Here is a 19,908-nt window from a genome sequence, read left to right as displayed (position 1 = left end):
AAAACTGTCATTATTTGCAGATAACATGATACTGTATATAGAAAATCCTAAAGAGTCCACCAAAAAACTACTGGGACTGATAAATAAATTCAGTAAAGTAGCAGGATACAAAATAAATATCCAGAAATTGGTTGCATTTTATACACCAATGATGAACTATCAGAAAGGGAAACTAAGAAAACAGTACCATTTACAATTGGATAAAAAACATACCTAGGAATAAATTTAACTAAGGAAGTAAAAGACCTGTACTCAGAAAATTATAAGACACTAAAGAAAGAAATAGAAGAAGATACAAATACATGAGAGAATATACTGTGTTCATGGATTGGAAGAACTAACATTGTTAAACTGTCCATACTACCCAAAGCAATCTATAAAATTCAATGCAGTTCCTATCAAATATCAATGATGTATTTCACAGAAGCAGAACAAATAATCCAAATATTTATAATGAACCACAAAAGGCCTTTGAATAGTTTCAGCAATTCTGAGAAAGATGGACAAAGTTGGAGAAATCATGTTACCTAATATCAAATATACTACACGGCCATAGTAATCAAAACAGCATGGTACTGGAATAAATAGACATATGGATTAATTGAACAGAATAGAAAGCCCAGAAATAAACCCATGTCTATATGGTCAATTAATGTTTGACAAAGGAGGCAGGAACATACAATGTGGTAAAGACAGTCTATTCAATAAGTGGTGATGGGAAAATTGCACAAATACATACACAAAATGAAACTAGACCAGCTTTTTTACACCATATAAAAGAATAAACTTAAAATGGATTAAAGGCTTAAATTTAAGATTCAAAACAATAAAACTCCTAGAAGAAAGCATAGGCAGCGAAATGTTGGACATTTTCTGATATATCTCATCAAGCAAGGGAAATGAAAGATAAATTGAACTATATTTAACTAAAAAGAGGCCATTGACAAAAGGAAAGACAACCCACTGAATGGGAGGACATATTGACTACTGATACACCTGATAAGGGGTTAATATCAGAAATTTATAAATAACTCATACAACACACACACACACACACACACACACACACACACACACAACCAACGAAACAATACAATTAAAAAATGGGCAAAGGACCTGAATAGACACTTATGCAGAGAGGACATTCAGAGGGCCAATAGACATATGAATAGATGCTCTACATCACTATTCATCAGGGAAGTGAAAATTAAAACCACAATAAGATATCGCCTCACATATGTCAGAATGGCTGTCATCAATAAAACAAGTGTTGACAAGATGTGGAGAAAAGGGCACTCTCGTGCCCTGTTGCTAGGAATGCAGTTTGGTGCAGGCACTATGGAAAACAGTATGGAGGTTTCTCAAAAAATTACAAATTAAACTGCTTTATGACCCAGCAATTCTACACCTGGGTATATATCCAAAGAAGCCAAAAATATTAATTCAAAAAAATACATATGCCCCTATGTTCATTGCAGCATTATTTATAGTAGCCAAGCTATGGAAGAAATCCAAGTTCCCATCAATACATGAGTGGATAAAAACCTGTGGTACATATATATAATGGAGTATTACTAAGTCATAAAAAAAGAACAAAATCTTACCATTTTCAACAGGATGGATGGACTTAGAGGGTATCATGCTGAGAAAAATAAGTGAGTCAGAGAAAGGGTAAATACCATATGAATTCACTTATAGGTGGATTCTAAAAAACAATATAAAAAAACAAAACAAACACATTCACAGATATAGAAAACAGACTGATGGTTGCCAAAGTTGAGGAGGTGGGGCGATGGAATGAAAAATGTTGAAGGGATTGAGAATTACACATTGATAGTTTCAAAATAGTCATAAGGATGTAAAGTATTGCATAAGAAATATAGTCAATAATATTGTAATAACTGTGTATGGTGCCAGCTCAGTTCTGGAAATATCAGGGGGAACACTTTGTAAAGTATGATTGTCTAAGCACAATGCTGTACACCTGAAACTAGTACAAAACAATATTGAATGTAGATTGTAATTGAAAAAAAAATTAGAAAAGTAATGTAACCCTTATGAAAAAAAATGTTATCTATTGTTGAGGAACTGGAAAGCTGAAACTTTTATTTCCTTGATCAAAAGATGAGCTTATCCATTCCCTTCTCCTTTAAAGTGAAATAAAGACATAGTTTGAAAATACAAAAAATAAAATAAAATAAATGCCAAATTAAAAAAATTATAAGGTTTTGTGACTACTGTATTTTAGCAATGAGATGTACCTGGTTTAATGTAAACGAGTATTTTACATATCATTTAATGATTTTTTTGTCCTGACCTCTTATTTTGACTATAATATTGCTACTTGTTTATTTGTGTGATGTTACTTTTGATGCTTCTGTAAGCATTTCTGTTATGTACTACTCGCTTTACTTCAGTCAACAGGTAATCTAGGGACAGAGAGAGGGAGGGGAAAAAACAAAAACCCAATCACTGTGAAAGGTTTTTTAACGTCATTAAGTTGAAAAAAAACTAAAAAGAAAATAAATGATTTGATTAATTCTAAAAAAATACATTTAGTAGAATTCAACAGTGAAACCATCTAGCACAGTTTCTGGCACATAATCTACATAATATAGAATTTGTGTAGTCATTAACTATTTGTTGAATTAATGCATTGTCTCCGTAAGAAGGTTTCTAACCAAGACACAAGGATTGAGTAAAAAACGAAGCAGATACAGTTATCAAAAATAATGCTGTAATTAATGGGGAAAATGCTATACATTTATTAATATTTTTTCTCCCATAGGAAGAAAAATTTGTTACATGGCAGAACAATTTTTTTAAATTCTCTATAATATGATAACTCTGATGTGTGCTTCAGTGTGGGGCAAAAATAGGTTTACAGTTGTGAGTATGTGAAACAGAGTTTATTCTTGTATTATTATTTATTAATTATTGCATTATTTTCCATATGAACAACTATAAACCTACTTTTCCCCATGCTGTATAACAAATTAGATTGATTCCCATATTAGTGTATTCAAGCAGATACAGAATATCAGGTATTTTATGAGAGATGATTTTCAACTTTCCTTATACTATATACCATATTTTAATTCTAGGCCTTTTCAATTGGCATTACTACCATATTTCTCAAACTGTGTTTATTTTCTCTTAAATAGGTCATGTACTTTTCTCTAGAATGTAGACATGTCAAGGTCCTAAATCCCACATGTTGGATATTAACATTTTTCTTATGAATTCATACATAAGGAATCATTAATTAATGTCCTGCAGTTCACACACACACACACACACACACACACACACACACACACAGAGCCCACATTTTTTTTATTTTATTTTATCTTATTTTATTTTATTCTATTTTATTGAGGTGACATTGGTTAGGGCATTTGACTGCAGAGCCCACATTCTTAGAAGATTGTTGAAACCAGTACGATAAGCCAGTCTTATTTCACAAATGACTCTGCCTTAAGCTAGTGCTTCTCAAATTTCATGTTCTGATTCAGTAAATCTGCAATAGGGCCCAAGATATTACATTTCTAATTGCTCCAAAATGATGTTAATATTGCTGGTCTGTAGTCCACACTGGATTAGCAAAGGCCTAAATGGCCTCCTCAACTGTTGGTTAACTTTTTACAGGGCCCCAAAATAGACTACTTCACCTGCACAGACCTAATCTTCCTTTTTCCACCCTTCTTCCTGGCGTTTTTCTCCTTCATGTACTCTATCCTAATACCTGTCTAGCCAGAATGGTTTTGAGTGTTGGTTGCTTTTGAGAAATGCACAAAGCAAAATTAGAAGGAAGATATAATTGGGAGGAATTGCTTTTTGCTCTGTCTTCACTTTCCATGTATCTGTGCTGATCCCTTTCTACAGGTCTTCTTTGGCAATGTGGATTCATCTGGAATAAAACACAATATTTTTAACCCTCCAATTATTGCTCGGTACATACGATTGCACCCTACACACTACAGCACCCGCAGTACTCTTCGCATGGAGTTGATGGGCTGTGATTTAAACAGTAAGTGCCAAGTCATCTCATATCCTTCCGTCTCCCAGCCATGAGTAGGATAATTAATTAATGGTCCTAGTTTTTCAGAAACTGGAAGTTTTCTTAGCACATAGAACTTCAATGTTAAAACCAGCACAGTCCTGGGCAAATCCAGGACTTGAGCATTCTAACAATGGGGTTCCCCATGGGTAGCCACCTCCTACATTACTATTAATAAGTCTAGTCAGTCCTGGCTGGTGTGGCGCAGTGGATTGAGTGCCAAATTGTGAACCAAAGGGCCTCTTATTCGATTCCTGGTCAGGGCACATGCCTGGGTTGCAGGCCAGGTCCCCAGTAGGGATGTGCTAGAGGCAACCACACATTGCTGTTTCTCTCCTTCTCTTTCTCCCTCCCTTCCTCTCTCTCTAAAAATAAATAATTAACATATTGTTTAAAATAAGGCAAATCAAAATCCAACAAAGCTGAGCAGAACTGACCAGAAAACAGGGGGCATGTTAACAATGACAGAATCAGTGCAGAAGTTAATACCTGGGAAATGATACCATGATGATAGCAGTCCTAGAGCGCCAGTAGAGACGGGTTAGTGGAACCAAGGCTGCATCTTGTCCTTGTGATTACATTATGGTTTCATTTCTTTGAGGTTGCAGCATTCCACTAGGAATGGAGAGTAAAACAATATCAGATGCACAAATTACTGCCTCATCCTACTTAAACAATATATTTGCCACCTGGCCTCCTTCACAAGCCCGACTTCACCTCCAGGGCAGGACTAATGCCTGGAGACCCCAGGTAAGAGACAACATATTTTCCATCTAACTGACACAGAATGGGAAGTATTAGTTGGGAAACAATAAGGAAAACCCTTGATCGTTTCTTCAGAGGTATTTCTGTCACCTGGTTGTTCCTAAAGAATGGTTGGCTGTGGACAGAAAAAACCCACAGATATTTAGTGTTGCCATGTGATTTCACACAGCATTTATTGGGGGAAATGATTCTTAATTGAACCATCTGGAAATAGAATCTCTAGATGCAGCAATAGGCTAATATCTGTCAAAGAACTGTAGTTGCTGAAGTCTAGTTTTACAGATAAAAATATCAATAATTAGCTCTTTGCAAGTTTCTCAGTGCCTCAAAGAAAAGGGTCACAGTCATGTACATTTCATTGGCCGTAGTTCTTTTCCAGAGCCACTTAGTATGTGATTTTTCAATCACTGAATAGTTTTTTGGGGATGAATGGAGTTAATGGTCTCTGCTTATTTTATTTTATGTTATTTTATTTCCTCCATGAGTTTATTTTAAACAAAACAGGTCATATAACACATTGCTAAACTGGTCATAATGTAGTCAGTCTGTATATGGCTTATATATTCATTCAACAAACATTTACAAAGCACCTATTAAATAGCTGACCCTGGGGATACTGAAATGAATAATGAAAAATTTTAGCCCTCAAGTTACTTAGAGTCTAAAAAGGGAGACTGACAAGCAAACGATTAAAATGCAGAGCATAAGTGCTATGACATGGTTACTAAGAAGGGATTTGGGTATTTCTGGGAGCAAATAGTGACCAACAGGATACTAGTCTAACTAACTTCCTCAGGTGAATAATCCGAAAGAGTGGCTGCAAGTGGACTTCCAGAAGACAATGAAAGTTACAGGAATAACCACCCAGGGAGCGAAATCTCTCCTTACCAGCATGTATGTAAAGGAGTTCATCATCTCCAGTAGTCAAGATGGCCATAACTGGACTCCATTTCTTCAGAATGGCAAAGTAAAGGTACGTTGCTATCATAGGAAAGGCACAAATCTGTCCTAGAGCTTGATATTTAGAGATATAGCAAAGTTGATACATGATTAAACTTTCAGGGTAAACTTTACTGAGTATCTGTAGTAATAGATTGACACCATGAAAAGCATTTTGGGAGGACATAGTGACCCCAAGCAAGGACATATTATCCCCACCAACAACAGAAAAAAAAACTTTTATTTTAAAATAATCTTAAATCAGAGCAAGGAGAGGTGAAAATGAGACAATGCAAAATAGAGAAACTTTCCTAAGGGAAATGCTTATATTAGTGTTGTTATTGGGAGGCAAAACTTTGGGCAAAATGCAAGGAAAACTGAATGTGAGAGTTCTGCATTGAGCAAGTAATGAACCCAGAAGGAGCTAAAATAGATAATGATGGAAAGAAGAGAAAGGAACTAGTCAAAGAACATGTATGAATGACCCACAGTCATGGACAACAGTGCGGGGATTGACTGTGGGAGCGGGGTGGGAGGGGACTAGGTGAAGGAGGGCAAAGGGGGAAAATTGGGACAACTATAATAGAATAACAAAAAACAAATTTTAAGAAAAAAAAATAAAGTAGTTTCAAACAAGTAACACCTCCTGACATCCGGAAGAACCATTTTCAAGTCCACTCTAGAAGAAAGCACTCCTAGTTTAGGTCTCCAGGAGTCCTACATATTAAAGTAATAAGATCATAAACATAGATCAGCAATTATAAAACAAAACAAATTACTCGACCACAAGCGAGCAGAAACAATCAATACAGATTTAGAACCTGAACAACATCCAATTGACATTGTCAAATATATATTATGCCATAATTATGCATAAAATATTTAAAGCAATGAACTATAGAAACATAAATATAAATGGCTATCCAAAATTATAAAGCAGTTTTTGGGGGAAACAGTACTTTTAGAAATAAAAAAAGCATAATTGTTGAAGTTTAAAAATCAAAAAGACAATAGCAGATTAGGCACAAAGAGAATTTAGTCAATTGGAAGGTATGTCTGAACAAATTACCCAGAAGAGCACAGAAGATGAAGCATATAAAAAAGAAATTAAGATAAATATGGCATGCAGAGAAAGCCTAACATACCTTATTGGAATTTCAGAATGAAAGGGAAGAAATAATGAAGTGACAAGCAAACAAGGATGGCCAATTTTGCCACTTCTATTCAACATTTTACTGAAAGTTATAGCCAGAGAAATTAGGTGAGAAAAAAAAATAAAAGGCATGCATATTGGAAATAATGAAGGAAAACTATCTCTCTTTGCCAATGATATGATTTTATATGTAGAAAATCCTAAGGAATCCACAAAAATAAAACTTTGAGAGCTAATAAATGAATTCAGCAAAGCTGCAGAATACATGATCAACATACAAAATTGATTGTACAAGCAATGAAAACCCCAAAGAGGAAATTGAGAAAATAATTTTATTTACAATAGCATAAAAAAGAATAAAATATTTAGGAATAAACCTAACCAAGGAGGTGTAAAGCTTGTACACTGAAAACTGCAGCACATTGCTGAAAAAATTAGAGATGACCAAAACAAATAGAAAGATATCCCAGGTTCATGGCTTGGAAGACTTAATAGTGTTAAGATGGCAATACTATCTAAAGCTATCTATAGATTCAGTGCAATCCCTATCAAAACCCCAATGGACATTTTTGCAAAAATAGACAAGCTGTTCTAAAAATTCATGTAGAATTTCAAGGGGCCCAGACTAGCCAAAACAATCTTGAAAAAGGACAAAGTTGGAGGACTCACACTTCCCAATTTCAAAACTTACTACAAAGCTACGGTCATCAAAACAGTGTGGTATTGACATAAAGATAGACAAATCAGTGGAATAGCATCGAAGTCCAGGAATAAGCTTATACATCTATGATAAGCTGATTTTCAATAAGCATGCCAAGTCCACTCAATGGAAAAAGAATAGTCTCTTCAACAAAGAGTGCTGGGAAAACGGGATATCCACATGCAAAAGAATTGTTACCACACACCGTATAAAAAATAATTAATGGATCAAATACCTAAATATAAGAGCTAAAACTCTGAAACTGTTAGCAGAAAATATAGGGGTAAATATTGATGACTTGAATTTGACAGTGGTTTCTTAGGTGTGACACCATAATCACAAACAACCAAAGAAAAATAGATGTAGTAGACTTCTTCAAAAAACTTTCATATATCAAAAGATACTCTCAAAAAATTGAAAAGACAACCCACTGTATGAGAGATAATATTTGCCAATCATATGTTTGATAAAAGGTCCAGTATCCAGGATATAAAAGAACTCTTACATTCAATAACAAAGCAAAAATTGAATTTAAAAATAGACAATAGACTTCAACAAGCATTTCTCCAAGGAGGATATACAAACACATGAACATAAACATCACTAGTCATTAGGAAAATGCAAATCAAAACCAAATAAGATATCACTTCACACCCACTAGTATGGCTATAATTCTATTTATTTATTTATTTTTAGAGAGAGGGGAAGGGAAGGAGAAAGAGAGGGAGAGAAACATCAAATGTGTGGTTGCCTCTTGTGCATCCCCATATGGGGACCTGGTCTGCAACCCAGGCATGTGCCCTGACTGGAAATTGAACTGGTGACCCTTTGGTTCACAGGCCAGCACTCAATCCACTGAGCCACACCAGCCAGGGCAATTTTATAAAAATACAGAAAATAAAAAGTGTTAGCAAGGATGTAGGAAAAATTGGAACCCACATTCCTGATGGTCATGGGAGATGGGGCGACCACTGTAGAAAACATTTTGGTGGTCCCTCAATAAGGTAAATAGAATTACCATATGATCCAGCAATTCCACTACTGGATACATACACAAAAGAACTGAAAATGAGCAATTAACAAAAACTTAGACGTGAATACATTTAGCAGCTATAACAAGATAAAAGTACTGATATGTGCTACAACATGGATGAAACTTTCAAACGTGCTAAGTGAAAAAAGCCAGAAATAAAAGACCACATATTGTATAATTCCATTTATATGAAATATCCAGAATAAGCATATACCTAGAGACAGAACACATACTTAAAAAAGGTTAAGATGGTAAATTTTATTTTATATACATTTTACCACAACAAAAAAGATACCAGAAGACACATCCATTACCATAATGAGGGTGATGAATTGACAGCTGATTTCTAAACAAGAATGAAAATCAGAAGATAGTTAATAATACTTACATTATTAACTATTACATTATAAGGAAAAATCTGAAACCTCCCTGCCAAAAAAAAAATCAAGTGAGAATTTCTTTAATGTATTAAAACAAAAGCTAAAAAATTTTCCTACATACATGAGTGATTTTACCATCCAGTAAAATCCTCCCAGCATAAAAATTAATAGGATATTTATTAACCTTTTATCAGTAAATTTGAAAAATTAGATTAAATGAATTAATTCATAGTAAATATAACTTACTGAAGGAAAAGGAAAACTTGGAACTCCTAAACCTTTTAAGAAATTGAATTGGTGTTCAAATATCTTTTTACAAAGAAAACTCCATATCCAGATGGCTATGTGAAATACTTTATCAAATTTTCAAGGGAGAAATAATAGCAATATTTTTTCAGAAAAATGGGGGGTAAATGCACATTATCCAACTTTTTATGATGACGACAGAAACCAACAAGCACAATTTTATTAGAAAGGAAAATAATAGGCCAACTTTATTCATGAATATACATCTAAAATAAAATATGAACAATATGTATCCAAGTTGGATTTATCCTAGGAATGCAATATTGGCTTTAACATTAGACAATTAATATAGTCCATCACATTGGTAGACTAAAGGATTATATAAGCAATAAATGCTGAAAAAAGCATTTTATAAAATTCAACATCTATTCTTAATGAAAAAGTTAGCAAAGTAATACTAGAAGGGAAATTTTTTTAAATATTTTATTTATTTATTTTTAGAAAGAGAGGAAGAGAGAAAGAGAGGGAGAGAAACATCAATGTGTGGTTGCCTCTCACATACCCCCAGCTAGGGATCTGGCCATGTGCCTTGACTGGGAATCAAACTGGCAACCCTTTGGTTTGTAGGCTGGCAATCAATCCACTGGGCCACACCAGCCAGGGCTAGAAGGAAAATTCCTTAATCTGATAAAAGGTATTCACAAAGCTCTTACAGCAAATACATTTTAGGTGAAACACAGAGAACTTTCCCTTTGAGATTGAGAATAAGATAAGGATGACCACTGTACCAATTATGTATTTCTATATAACAAACTAACCCAAAACTTGGTCAGAATGTTGTGGATCAGGAATTTAGGTTGATCTGGCTGGTTGGTTTGTCTGTGATCTAGGTCACTTCAGTGGGGATAGATGGATGGATCCACTTCCTAGATAGCTCCCTCCCTCACAAATCTTGACATTTCTGTCCACACAGTATCTCTTCAGGGCCTAAGTCTTTCCATACAGCTTTCAAATATATATATACATACATACACACACACACGTATATATATGGTGCAAATATATATTTTAAATAAAAACATTAATAACTCACCTACAGAATAACTAGAAAACAAAAAATACTGTAAGTTTCAATTTGCAAGTAAGTAGAAAATAAACCTGCAAAGCTAACTGTCCTAGCCCTGGAGCTCACTCTGGAGAGAGTTCAGGAGAGACTGAAAAAAAAAGAAAAGGTCAGTGTGAGACCTAGAAGTGGTAAAATACAGATAAAATCACCTCTAAAAAGAAAAAGTCACACCCTGAGTGATGAAACACCAATATTTGAGAGCTGCTGGATCATAGCATTGGCTCGTGAATAACTGAAAGGAAAGAGACTGAAAGTGTGTGGAACCGGAGATGGCAGATTGGGAAACTTTTTTCTGGTGAAGTGGAATACATATCTTGGAGGCTTGGTGATGAACAAAAAAAGTCAAATGTTGGGAATTAAGTGTCCTGTAAAACCAAAAAACAAATCATAAAATCACAAGAAACAAACCTCTTAAAACTCCGTCTATTAAAGAAATAAATTGCATTTCACTTTATCAACAGTAGGGGGTACTCCTGGACTAAGAAACCTAATAACATCTCCCAAACTTTTTACAAAAGCACCTCTTATTGCTGGAACAAGAAAATATGAAGAAAGAATTTCTAAATGTGATTGCGTATTTGATTCAGTCTCTTGTGCTTCTGCCTTCTGCCATGAAATAAAAATGTGGAAGGAATGACAAGATTAGAAAACTAAACTGAAACTATCAATATACTATTTAATGCTTATAAGGAACTTTAATGGATATTAAAACCATTGGATAAAAGCTTAATGAGGAACAGAATATTTACATGGTCTCACAGATTGTTTGTTAAGAAAGGGAAATTACCACTTTTATAACAGAGATCTGGTGGACACCACTTTAACCAAGTGATCAAACTTTGTATCGATAGAGGGACAAACTGGTATCATGTGTCCCCTGATGGGATGTGGTAGGAAGGGCATATCACCTGCATAGTACTCTCAAAAACACTTAACCAAAACCTGTAATGAGAAAACAGTCACAGAAATTTAGAATGTAGAACATTCTACAGCACAATGGTCCTGGACTTTTAAAATGGCAGTGCCTAAAATTTCCAAAGTAAATTTTCCAAATCCAAATAAATAAATAAATAAATAGATAGATACATTAAAATGTCAATATCATGAAGGACAAAAAAAAGACCAGAGAGGAGTCTGTCCTACAACAGATTAAAGAAGATTCAAAGAGATATAAGTTAAAGCAATCTGTGATATTTTATTGAATGTGATCTTTTATTAATTTCTGGATTGGAAAAACTGTATAAATATATCATTGTGATATCAATATCACATTTGTTATGTATAATAATGTTATCATGTGGTTATGTAGAAAAATGACCTTATTTTTAGGTTTGGATTGCTGAAGTATTTGGAATTAAAATGCTATGATTTTTACAACTTCCTCTCAAGTAGTTCAGAAAATGTGTGTTTCTGTGTGTGTCAAGAAAGAAAGCAAATATATCAATGTGTTAACAATTGATGAACTTAGTTGAATGATTTAAGTGTTCATTTTATTGTTCTTTCAATTTCTTGAAGTTGATAATATTTCAAAATAAAAACATGAGGGGAAATAACCAGAAATAAGTCTAACAGATGTGCAAGCCTCCAAATATAGCATAAACATTTGTCAAACAATCTCAGAATAGGAATCTTAATGTTCCTCAAAATTTTTCTCAAACTTTAACAAACGTTTACAGTATATTTGCCATCTATATACAATATGCTATATATCCTACACATATATATATACATTATGCATAATATTCTATAGTGACTAAGGTCTCTGCTCTCATGGAGCTGACATTTGGTGATGAAAGCAGGGAACAGTCAATAACCATGTAAACAAATAAATGAGAAGATATTGAATGCTATGAAGAAAATGAAGAAGTTGAGGTTTAGAGTCAACAAGAGTCCTGTTTTACATGGCATGGATCTTTCTAAATAGATGGCATTTAAACAGAAACCTAAAGGATAAAAATGGAGCAACAGACGGCGTAAGAGCATTCTGAGCACAGGGAACCACCTATGCAAAGGCTCTCATGATAAAAAGAGTTAGCGTTGTCCAAGAACTCAAGACAAAGGCTTCCACAGCAGGCAAACAGGTTGCCCTTAATTCTAAATGTCACACCCACTTTCCCCAGCCATGTTGGGAAAACATCATTTTTTTTCCTGTTAGACAACTAATAAATGCTATCATTACTCTTTCAGGTTTTTCAGGGAAATCAAGACTCCTTCACACCTGTGGTGAACTCTCTAGACCCACCACTGCTGACTCGCTACCTTAGAATTCACCCTCAGAGCTGGGTGCACCAGATTGCCCTGAGGCTGGAGGTTCTGGGCTGTGAGGCACAGCAGCTGTACTGAGCATAACAAGAAATAAAGTGTGAGACCTTTGGCATTTTCAAGGGAATAGTTCTGAGACCTTCATAAATTCTCCTGATCCAATAAAACCACTATAACGTAGAATTACCTCCATAAAATGTAGTAAAATATAGTTGTTTATATTGTCTTAAGTGCCCCCTCCCACCCCTACTAACCTGGTGGCACTAGGATAACCAACCATCCCACTTTGGCCTAGACTGTCCCCATTTAAGCAAAGCCCTTGCCAGCCCCCTTCCCCCTCCTTCCTAAGCCCAAACCATTGCCTAACTCCAGTCCAGCTTGCCTCTCAGACTTGCCTTTTACCCCTGAGCCTGGCCTCTGGGTTACTTCCTTCCCTATACTGCCCTTGGCGCTATCATTTTTCTATGTATTTCAAGTATGCAGTCCAAGTAGACGTTGCTCTGATGCTTCCCGAAGGAGCTGTCATTGATCCAGCATGTTATGGGAGTGTTGCATCCTATTTAACTCCTAAGCTTTTCTACAGCTGCTTGAACACTGACTCTCTCTCTCTATATATATACATATATACATATATATATACATATATATATATACACATACACCCATCTGGAAAGCATTCTCCTGCTGACAGATTAGGTCTCTCACACAGCCACCACTTCCTCCTTTGTAGAAAAACAATGTATTTAAAGTTAGCAGAGATATTCATGATGTAAGCATTTCAGATTAAGCTTTGAATATTTAAAATAAAACTCACTTTTTTAACTTTTATTATCATATTCAAGCATGGAACAAAACCTATTTGGGGATCATATCACCACAGCCTTAAAGCTAAAAAACAAGTCATTTTGACAATCTGTAAAATGGAGATAATATAAGAACTACTATATTAAACTCTATTTTTGGCCCTGGCTGGGTGGCTCAGTTGGTTGGAGCATCATCCTGTACACCAAAAGGTTGCAGGTTCAATTCCTGTCAGGGCACTCACCTAGGCTGGTGGTTCAATCCAACCAATCAATGTTTCTCTCTCCTTCTCCTCCCCCTCCTCCATCTTCCTCTCTCTCTCTCTCTCTCAAATTAATAAACATATCCTCAGGTGAGTTGCTGGCCAGGTCCCCAGTTGGGGACATGCAATTGATGTTATCTCTCACACATTGATGTTTCTCTCCCTCTCTCCCTCCCTTCCCCTCTCTATAAATAAATAAATAAAATCTTTTTTAAAAAGCCATTTGGTCTTAATTCTTTCTAATCAACAAAAAATATAATAAGTTAGAATCACAGAGGTATTGGGAAACTTGAAATAAAATGACAATGTCCCCTTGAAATGGTGGTGATCAAGAAAGGTAACAATCATAATAGGCTTCTAAAGGATATATTTTTCATATTTCTACAGAAAAATGAGGAAAATCCATGACTATCTGGGAGAGGAGATACAACACTGTAATTCTAATAGTGCACTCATTTTACTCCCTCCCTCAGCTAAATTGCCTGCTGAGCTGACGCAACAAGAATGTCACGGGGCAGCAGGGAGTTGCGGGGGGGAGGGAATTTTATACCAAGACTGAAAACTAGAGTCCCACTTAGATAGTTGAAATATTAAGTGAGAAGAAAACCAAGCTGGTGAAAACAGAGAGAAAACACTCCAGTCAGCCACATGTAGCACACAAGAGGAACCTGCCCCCACCTTGCTAAATGGCCAACAGATAAGGTTTTAAAAAGTTTACTGCTTCTTATATCTGCCTGCTCCCTTCACTATGACACACAAACATCTCCTGGATGATAAAAAGGGCTAGAGGCAAGGATATGCCATAGAGCAGGTAGAAAAAAACATCTAAAGTTTACAATACAGGGCAATTTGAAAACAAGAGCTCCTGGGATAAGAGAAAAATTTATTGCAATCTCAGAAAAAGCAAGAGAATAGCTGTGTGGCTTTTTTCCATGCTGGAGCATTTTCTAATAATCCTGCTTGACCCTAATCTCATCTTTTTTGGAGACTATACCATAGCTGTCACAGTACATATAATCACATTGCACAACTGATCAAGGTGCAAATGGTTTATAGTCCTGTAAGATTCTTTTGAGGTTAGAGGTTAATTTACAGAAATCAATAAGTTGTTTTGCTTTATAGCCTGATAGAGAAGCTAACCCCAAAGGTAATATGGTTTTATTTTCTGTAAAAGGTTAAGCACTCTTATGTCTAATTTAATAATCTATTTTTATGGGTTCCAAAGGGTAATGCTATTGAGTATTTCATTGATTCACAAGTAACAGTTTTGTTAGAGAATATTCAGGGAGCTTTCTGCCACAAAGTGCATTTATAAAAGGCAATTGCTACTCAAATTATCTTTGATTAAATCTGAAATAGTATAATTTAATAATCTTGTTTTGGCATTCTTTTCCCATTGACTATATACATCTCTATTTTCCCGAATGTTCTTAGAACCAGTTCTTTTGTATTTCTGCCAGTTTCCTCAATAAGCAGTTAATTAATACATTGACACATACAAACAAATGGACTTTGAGGGTTGTGTTGTTACACTTGAAATAAAAATATGAACAATGATATTTAAAATATAGAGGCACTGAATAGCAGGATGGACACTTTAGAAAAACAAATTACTGAGTTAGAAAACTGGAGTAAATTGAACTCAGAGTAAAATGTTATATGATTTATGAGATGCAAAATAAAAATTTTAAAAATTAGAAGTGAATCCATGATCCAGAAGAAGAGCTTATATAGACGGAGACTGAGAGAGCAATAAGGAGTTTCTGTTCAGCGGGTATAGTTTCAGTTATGCTAGATGAATAAGTACTAGAGATCTGCTGTACAACACAGTTTCTATAGTTAATAAGGTATTGTGCACTTCAAAATTTGTTAAGAGGATAGATCTCCTGTTAAGTGTTCTTACCACAATAAAAATTGAAAGTCCTAAAGGAAAGATCAGAGTGGATGTGGTCAAATAAAACAATAGAAAAAAATTCTTTGAGATAAAATAATAATAATTTTAGAAATTTGAATCTTCAGATCAAACAGAGTCTCTTAGGATAAGGTGGAATTAAAGAAAGACCAGAATAGAACATAGCCTGGGACCAATGTTAAAGGTCCAGGGATAATAAAGAAGGAGATTGTGCATTGTTTAATGGCATAAACCTAGTCAAGTAGGAAAACAGACACTTGTTAACACCAAAAAACCCACACCACTTTTATAATGCTGGTTGAGTTATTTACGAGATCACTGAGACTATAGCAAGTTAATTATCAGATTGGTGAGCAAATGCAATCTCTTAAAGTTTGCAACTTTAAGTGAACCAATATAATTTTCTGTCACAAATGTTTATCAAACAGTCTCAAGATTACAAGTCAACACTCTTTGGAAGATGCATATTAAAACAAGTCTAGCCCTGGCTGGTGTGGGTCATTGCATTTAGTGCCAGCCTGTGAACCAAGGGGTCAACAGTTTGATTTCGGTCAGGGCACATGCCTGGGTTGCAGGCCAGGTCCCTGGTGGGGGACACACGAGAGGCAACCACACATTGATGTTTCTCTCCCTGTCTTTCTCCCTCCCTTCCCCTCTCTCTAAAAATAAATAAATAAAATCTATTTTTAAAAAGGATCATGAGAATAAGAAAAAAAAGTCTATCTCTCAATGTAATAGAAGAACTCTGTATCTTTTTTAGTAAACAAAGTATATAGAGTCCCAGCTTTATGGTAACAGATTAAGTATAGAGTTAACTTTAATGTTTCTGGACTGATTGTAACTATTCTTAACCACCTTCTTCAACTATCTAATTCAAGGGTAATGACTGACATAGCACTGCCAGGAACTTGTGGGTATGATTTAATCCATATTGCTTAACCAAGGCTGAGACTTTCAGTTACATGCTTTTCTATCTTGTAACAATAAAATGTTCAAAACATTCCTGTCAAGATTGATCACCTACAAACAGAAAGAATTAGTGATATTAATGGTGGTCACCTGTTCTTTGTCTAGCTAGCATTCCTTCCTTTGGGAAACTACCCTTCTCACATTCTTACTTGGTCCTTGTTTTGTGAATCGAGATTTCTTTTTTTTCCTAAACAAAAAGTTGGGTTTCTGCGAATTGCAACCCAAACAATACTTTCTAAACGTCATAGTTCTCAACTGCAATCTTCAATTCAACAAGACAGTGAGAAAACATTTACAGAGATGTGAAGAAAACATTTCCTCAATGCAATCCAAGATTTTTTCCAGCCTAAGTATATATATTCACATATCTCTATTTTTATGCCAACCTTTCTCCTATGCACATCTAAATATCCCAGTGCCTACTTTATACCTTGCCTCAAATGTCCCACATATTATATTAATATTCTTCCTCCTAGATCTCCACTCAGTATTTGACATGACTGTTCTCCAAACCAGAAACTCAAATTTCATCCTTAATATCTCCCTCTCCCTCACTGCACCATTTCTTATAATTCAATAGGTGCTGTCCATTTCCCCTCAAATATTTCCTAATTCACATCCAGCTTCATCACACATCACTCCTCCATCTCCCACTTTGCAATTTCTCCCTCTTGGCCTCCAGTCTTTTATTGTATAACACTGTTCCTTCCGTAACAGTCCCTCCCTGCCCTTTCACCAATCTAGCTAATTCCTATTCACCTTTTAAGTTTCCACTTAAATATCACTTAAATATAATTTCCTCTGAGGAGCTTCTTTGTCCCATGAATCCTGCTCACATTGGTTGCATGACACTCCTCCCAATGCTCCCCCAGCAGCCTGTCATAGTTTTGAAATTGCTTGAGGACTTCCAACGAAAGGTGGCAAATTGAATGAAAGCCCTGACCTTCACTCTCCAATAAAATAATCATAAAATTAGGAGGGAGGGCTTCATAAATTCTTAAGGGAGAGGAGACCAGGGTAATAAAATTTTAGGAAGTAGAAAGAATAAGCATAATTGGAAAGTAACTTAGAAATTCCTAGAAAGCAGAACCTTAGGCTGCCAACTGGGAAATCCAAGAAGAAACTGGATTTACACTACAGAATCTTCCAAAAACAGCCAGGAATTGGTGGTTTTGAGTAACTCTAGGAATGGAAGTACAGGTGGCATGCTAAAACTAAGGAACATTACTTGAGAAACTATCGAATTAGGCAATTTGAAAACTAGTTTAATCCTACAGTCTACAACTTTCTATTCACCTCCACACAATAACACTAGCAGAAGTCTGGAAGTTTATTCTCTCAAGAGGATAAGAGAAAGGGTCTAAGAATTGGGGGATGCCAGGCATGATCAAGAGAGAAATACTTACTCAGCACTCTTTCCTTTCTTACCTCACAGACAAAAATTACCATATTGGCAACAGTAATTGGCCCTGATACTCATGAGAGGTTAGGGCAACTGGTCCACAGTAGGGACAGAGAGTAATATGCTTGCACTCAAGTGATTCAGTGGAGTATCTCTTAGAACTAAATGCAGCAGTGGGAACTGTGGCTCATCCCATTAACCCTTCTTTTATAACATTTCTAGAGTTTGTGACCAATGAGGATCCTGGAGAAACTGTCATATATGTTAATAAAATGCATTACCTAATTTGTCATTAATCATCTATCTTTACAATATTTTGCTGTATGAAAGCTTTACATTTTTATGGAACATGAGGTAAATTTATCAGTGTTTTCATTTATGGGTTTTGGGTTTTATGACATGCTTACAAAGTAGCTTTTTCCACTCATATTTTTGAAGATTGATTTTATTTATTTGTTTTTAGAGAGAGGGGAAGGGAGGGAGAGAAATATCAATGTACAAGAGATACATTGATCAGCTGCCTCTCACACGCCCCCAGCTGGGAATCAGATCCGCAATCCAAGCATGTGCCCTGAACCAGTGATCCTTCGGGTCGCGGGCCAGCACTCAATCCACTGTCCACTGAGCCATACCAGCCAGGCTTCATATTTTATTTCAATATGTATATGACTTTATTTTTGTTTAGTCCTTAATCTATCTAGAATTTATTTTTGTGCACAAGGCTCTCACTTTAGTGCATCCAAATGGGTAGCAAATCATAATATTAAACCATCTCTCTTTCCCCTACTGATATAAAATGCCATCTTTATCACCTCTTAAGTTCCACATATATGCTATTATAAAGTGTAGTAGATATTATGGGGCAAATCAATTATCTTTGAATTCTTTAAGCCTAAGAGGATACAGCCACTATAAGGATCAGTTTTGGTAATAACACAGATGTTTAGGCATAGACAGAAAAAGATGTTGGTATCCTTAACTACCAAGTAGAGAGAGACTGGGGGAGGGTCAAATGCAGTAAATGATATCATAAGGAGTGGTAGAATTCCATTTAGAACTTCAGAGACTAGAGGAAGATTCTGGCCAGCTTCTTCTGCTGTACCTTGAAGACTGAAGCTTAATTCACTGGCTTCTTTGGACCCCTGGTGCTAAGTTAATTTTCAGGTAAGTGGTTTCCCACCCAACACAACTCTCTTTAAACCCTGTCAAACAGTGAATGAGTGTATCTGTTATAAATGCCTGAAATAACAAAAAGCCCAGATTACAATTACTCAAATAGGAATTTCTTTTTCTCATGCCAAGCAATCCGGAGGCAGGCAGATAGATGTGTTGGTTTAGTTGCTTGAAATTGTCAGAGCCAGAATAGATGTCATTTTCTTGGCCTTTCTCTCATGTACATTGCCTCATGGTCACAAGATGGTTGCTCCAACTTCAGCTAACACTTAAACAATGTTCAAGGCAGCACAAAGGAAAGATAGTAACACCATCTCTTTGATCAGTATAGCAAAAAGTCTTCCCAGAAGCAACCCATCAGATTTCTGTTATGCTTTCCCATCCAGAACTATGTCAACACAGCCATTGTTGGCTACAAGGATGGCTGGGAAAGGGAGGATCCAGGTTTTTCTCTTTTATATTGATAAGTAGTAAATGAAAAAAGGGTGAGAATGACTGTTGGCTTGGGCAGTTTTCACTGCCAAACTTCACCATCCATTCATTAAAAAAAAAAACAAAAAAAACAATTGAGCACCTAAACACCCTGTGTGCTAGGTACTGTTCAGCAGTGAACAAAATGGACAAAAATTCCTGCCCTCAGGTAGCTGACATTCTATTCAGGAAAGACATATAATAAAATAAAACAAAAAGGTATATATATATATATATATATCTGCTCCGATGAA

General features: G+C 35.6%; 1 protein-coding gene across 1 annotated transcript in view; it reads left to right on the top strand.

Moving 5' to 3' along the window:
* F8 (coagulation factor VIII) overlaps positions 1-13,289 on the top strand; it is a 207,744-nt gene extending 194,455 nt beyond the window's left edge. The window contains exons 23-26 of the mRNA XM_054572236.1: positions 3,886-4,030; positions 4,662-4,810; positions 5,622-5,798; positions 12,590-13,289. Of these exons, the coding sequence (XP_054428211.1) occupies positions 3,886-4,030; positions 4,662-4,810; positions 5,622-5,798; positions 12,590-12,745 (627 nt within the window). The 3' untranslated portion in view covers positions 12,746-13,289. The remainder of the gene's footprint in view (positions 1-3,885; positions 4,031-4,661; positions 4,811-5,621; positions 5,799-12,589) is intronic.
* Positions 13,290-19,908: the final 6,619 nt, after the last annotated feature.

This window comes from Pteronotus mesoamericanus, unplaced genomic scaffold (assembly GCF_021234165.1).
Source record: "Pteronotus mesoamericanus isolate MK-2021 breed Mesoamerican mustached bat unplaced genomic scaffold, CSHL_Meso_final contig_226, whole genome shotgun sequence".
NCBI lineage: Eukaryota > Metazoa > Chordata > Mammalia > Chiroptera > Mormoopidae > Pteronotus > Pteronotus mesoamericanus.
The sequence above is the reverse complement of the archived record's forward strand: the minus strand, read 5'-3'. Positions and strand labels throughout refer to the sequence as shown.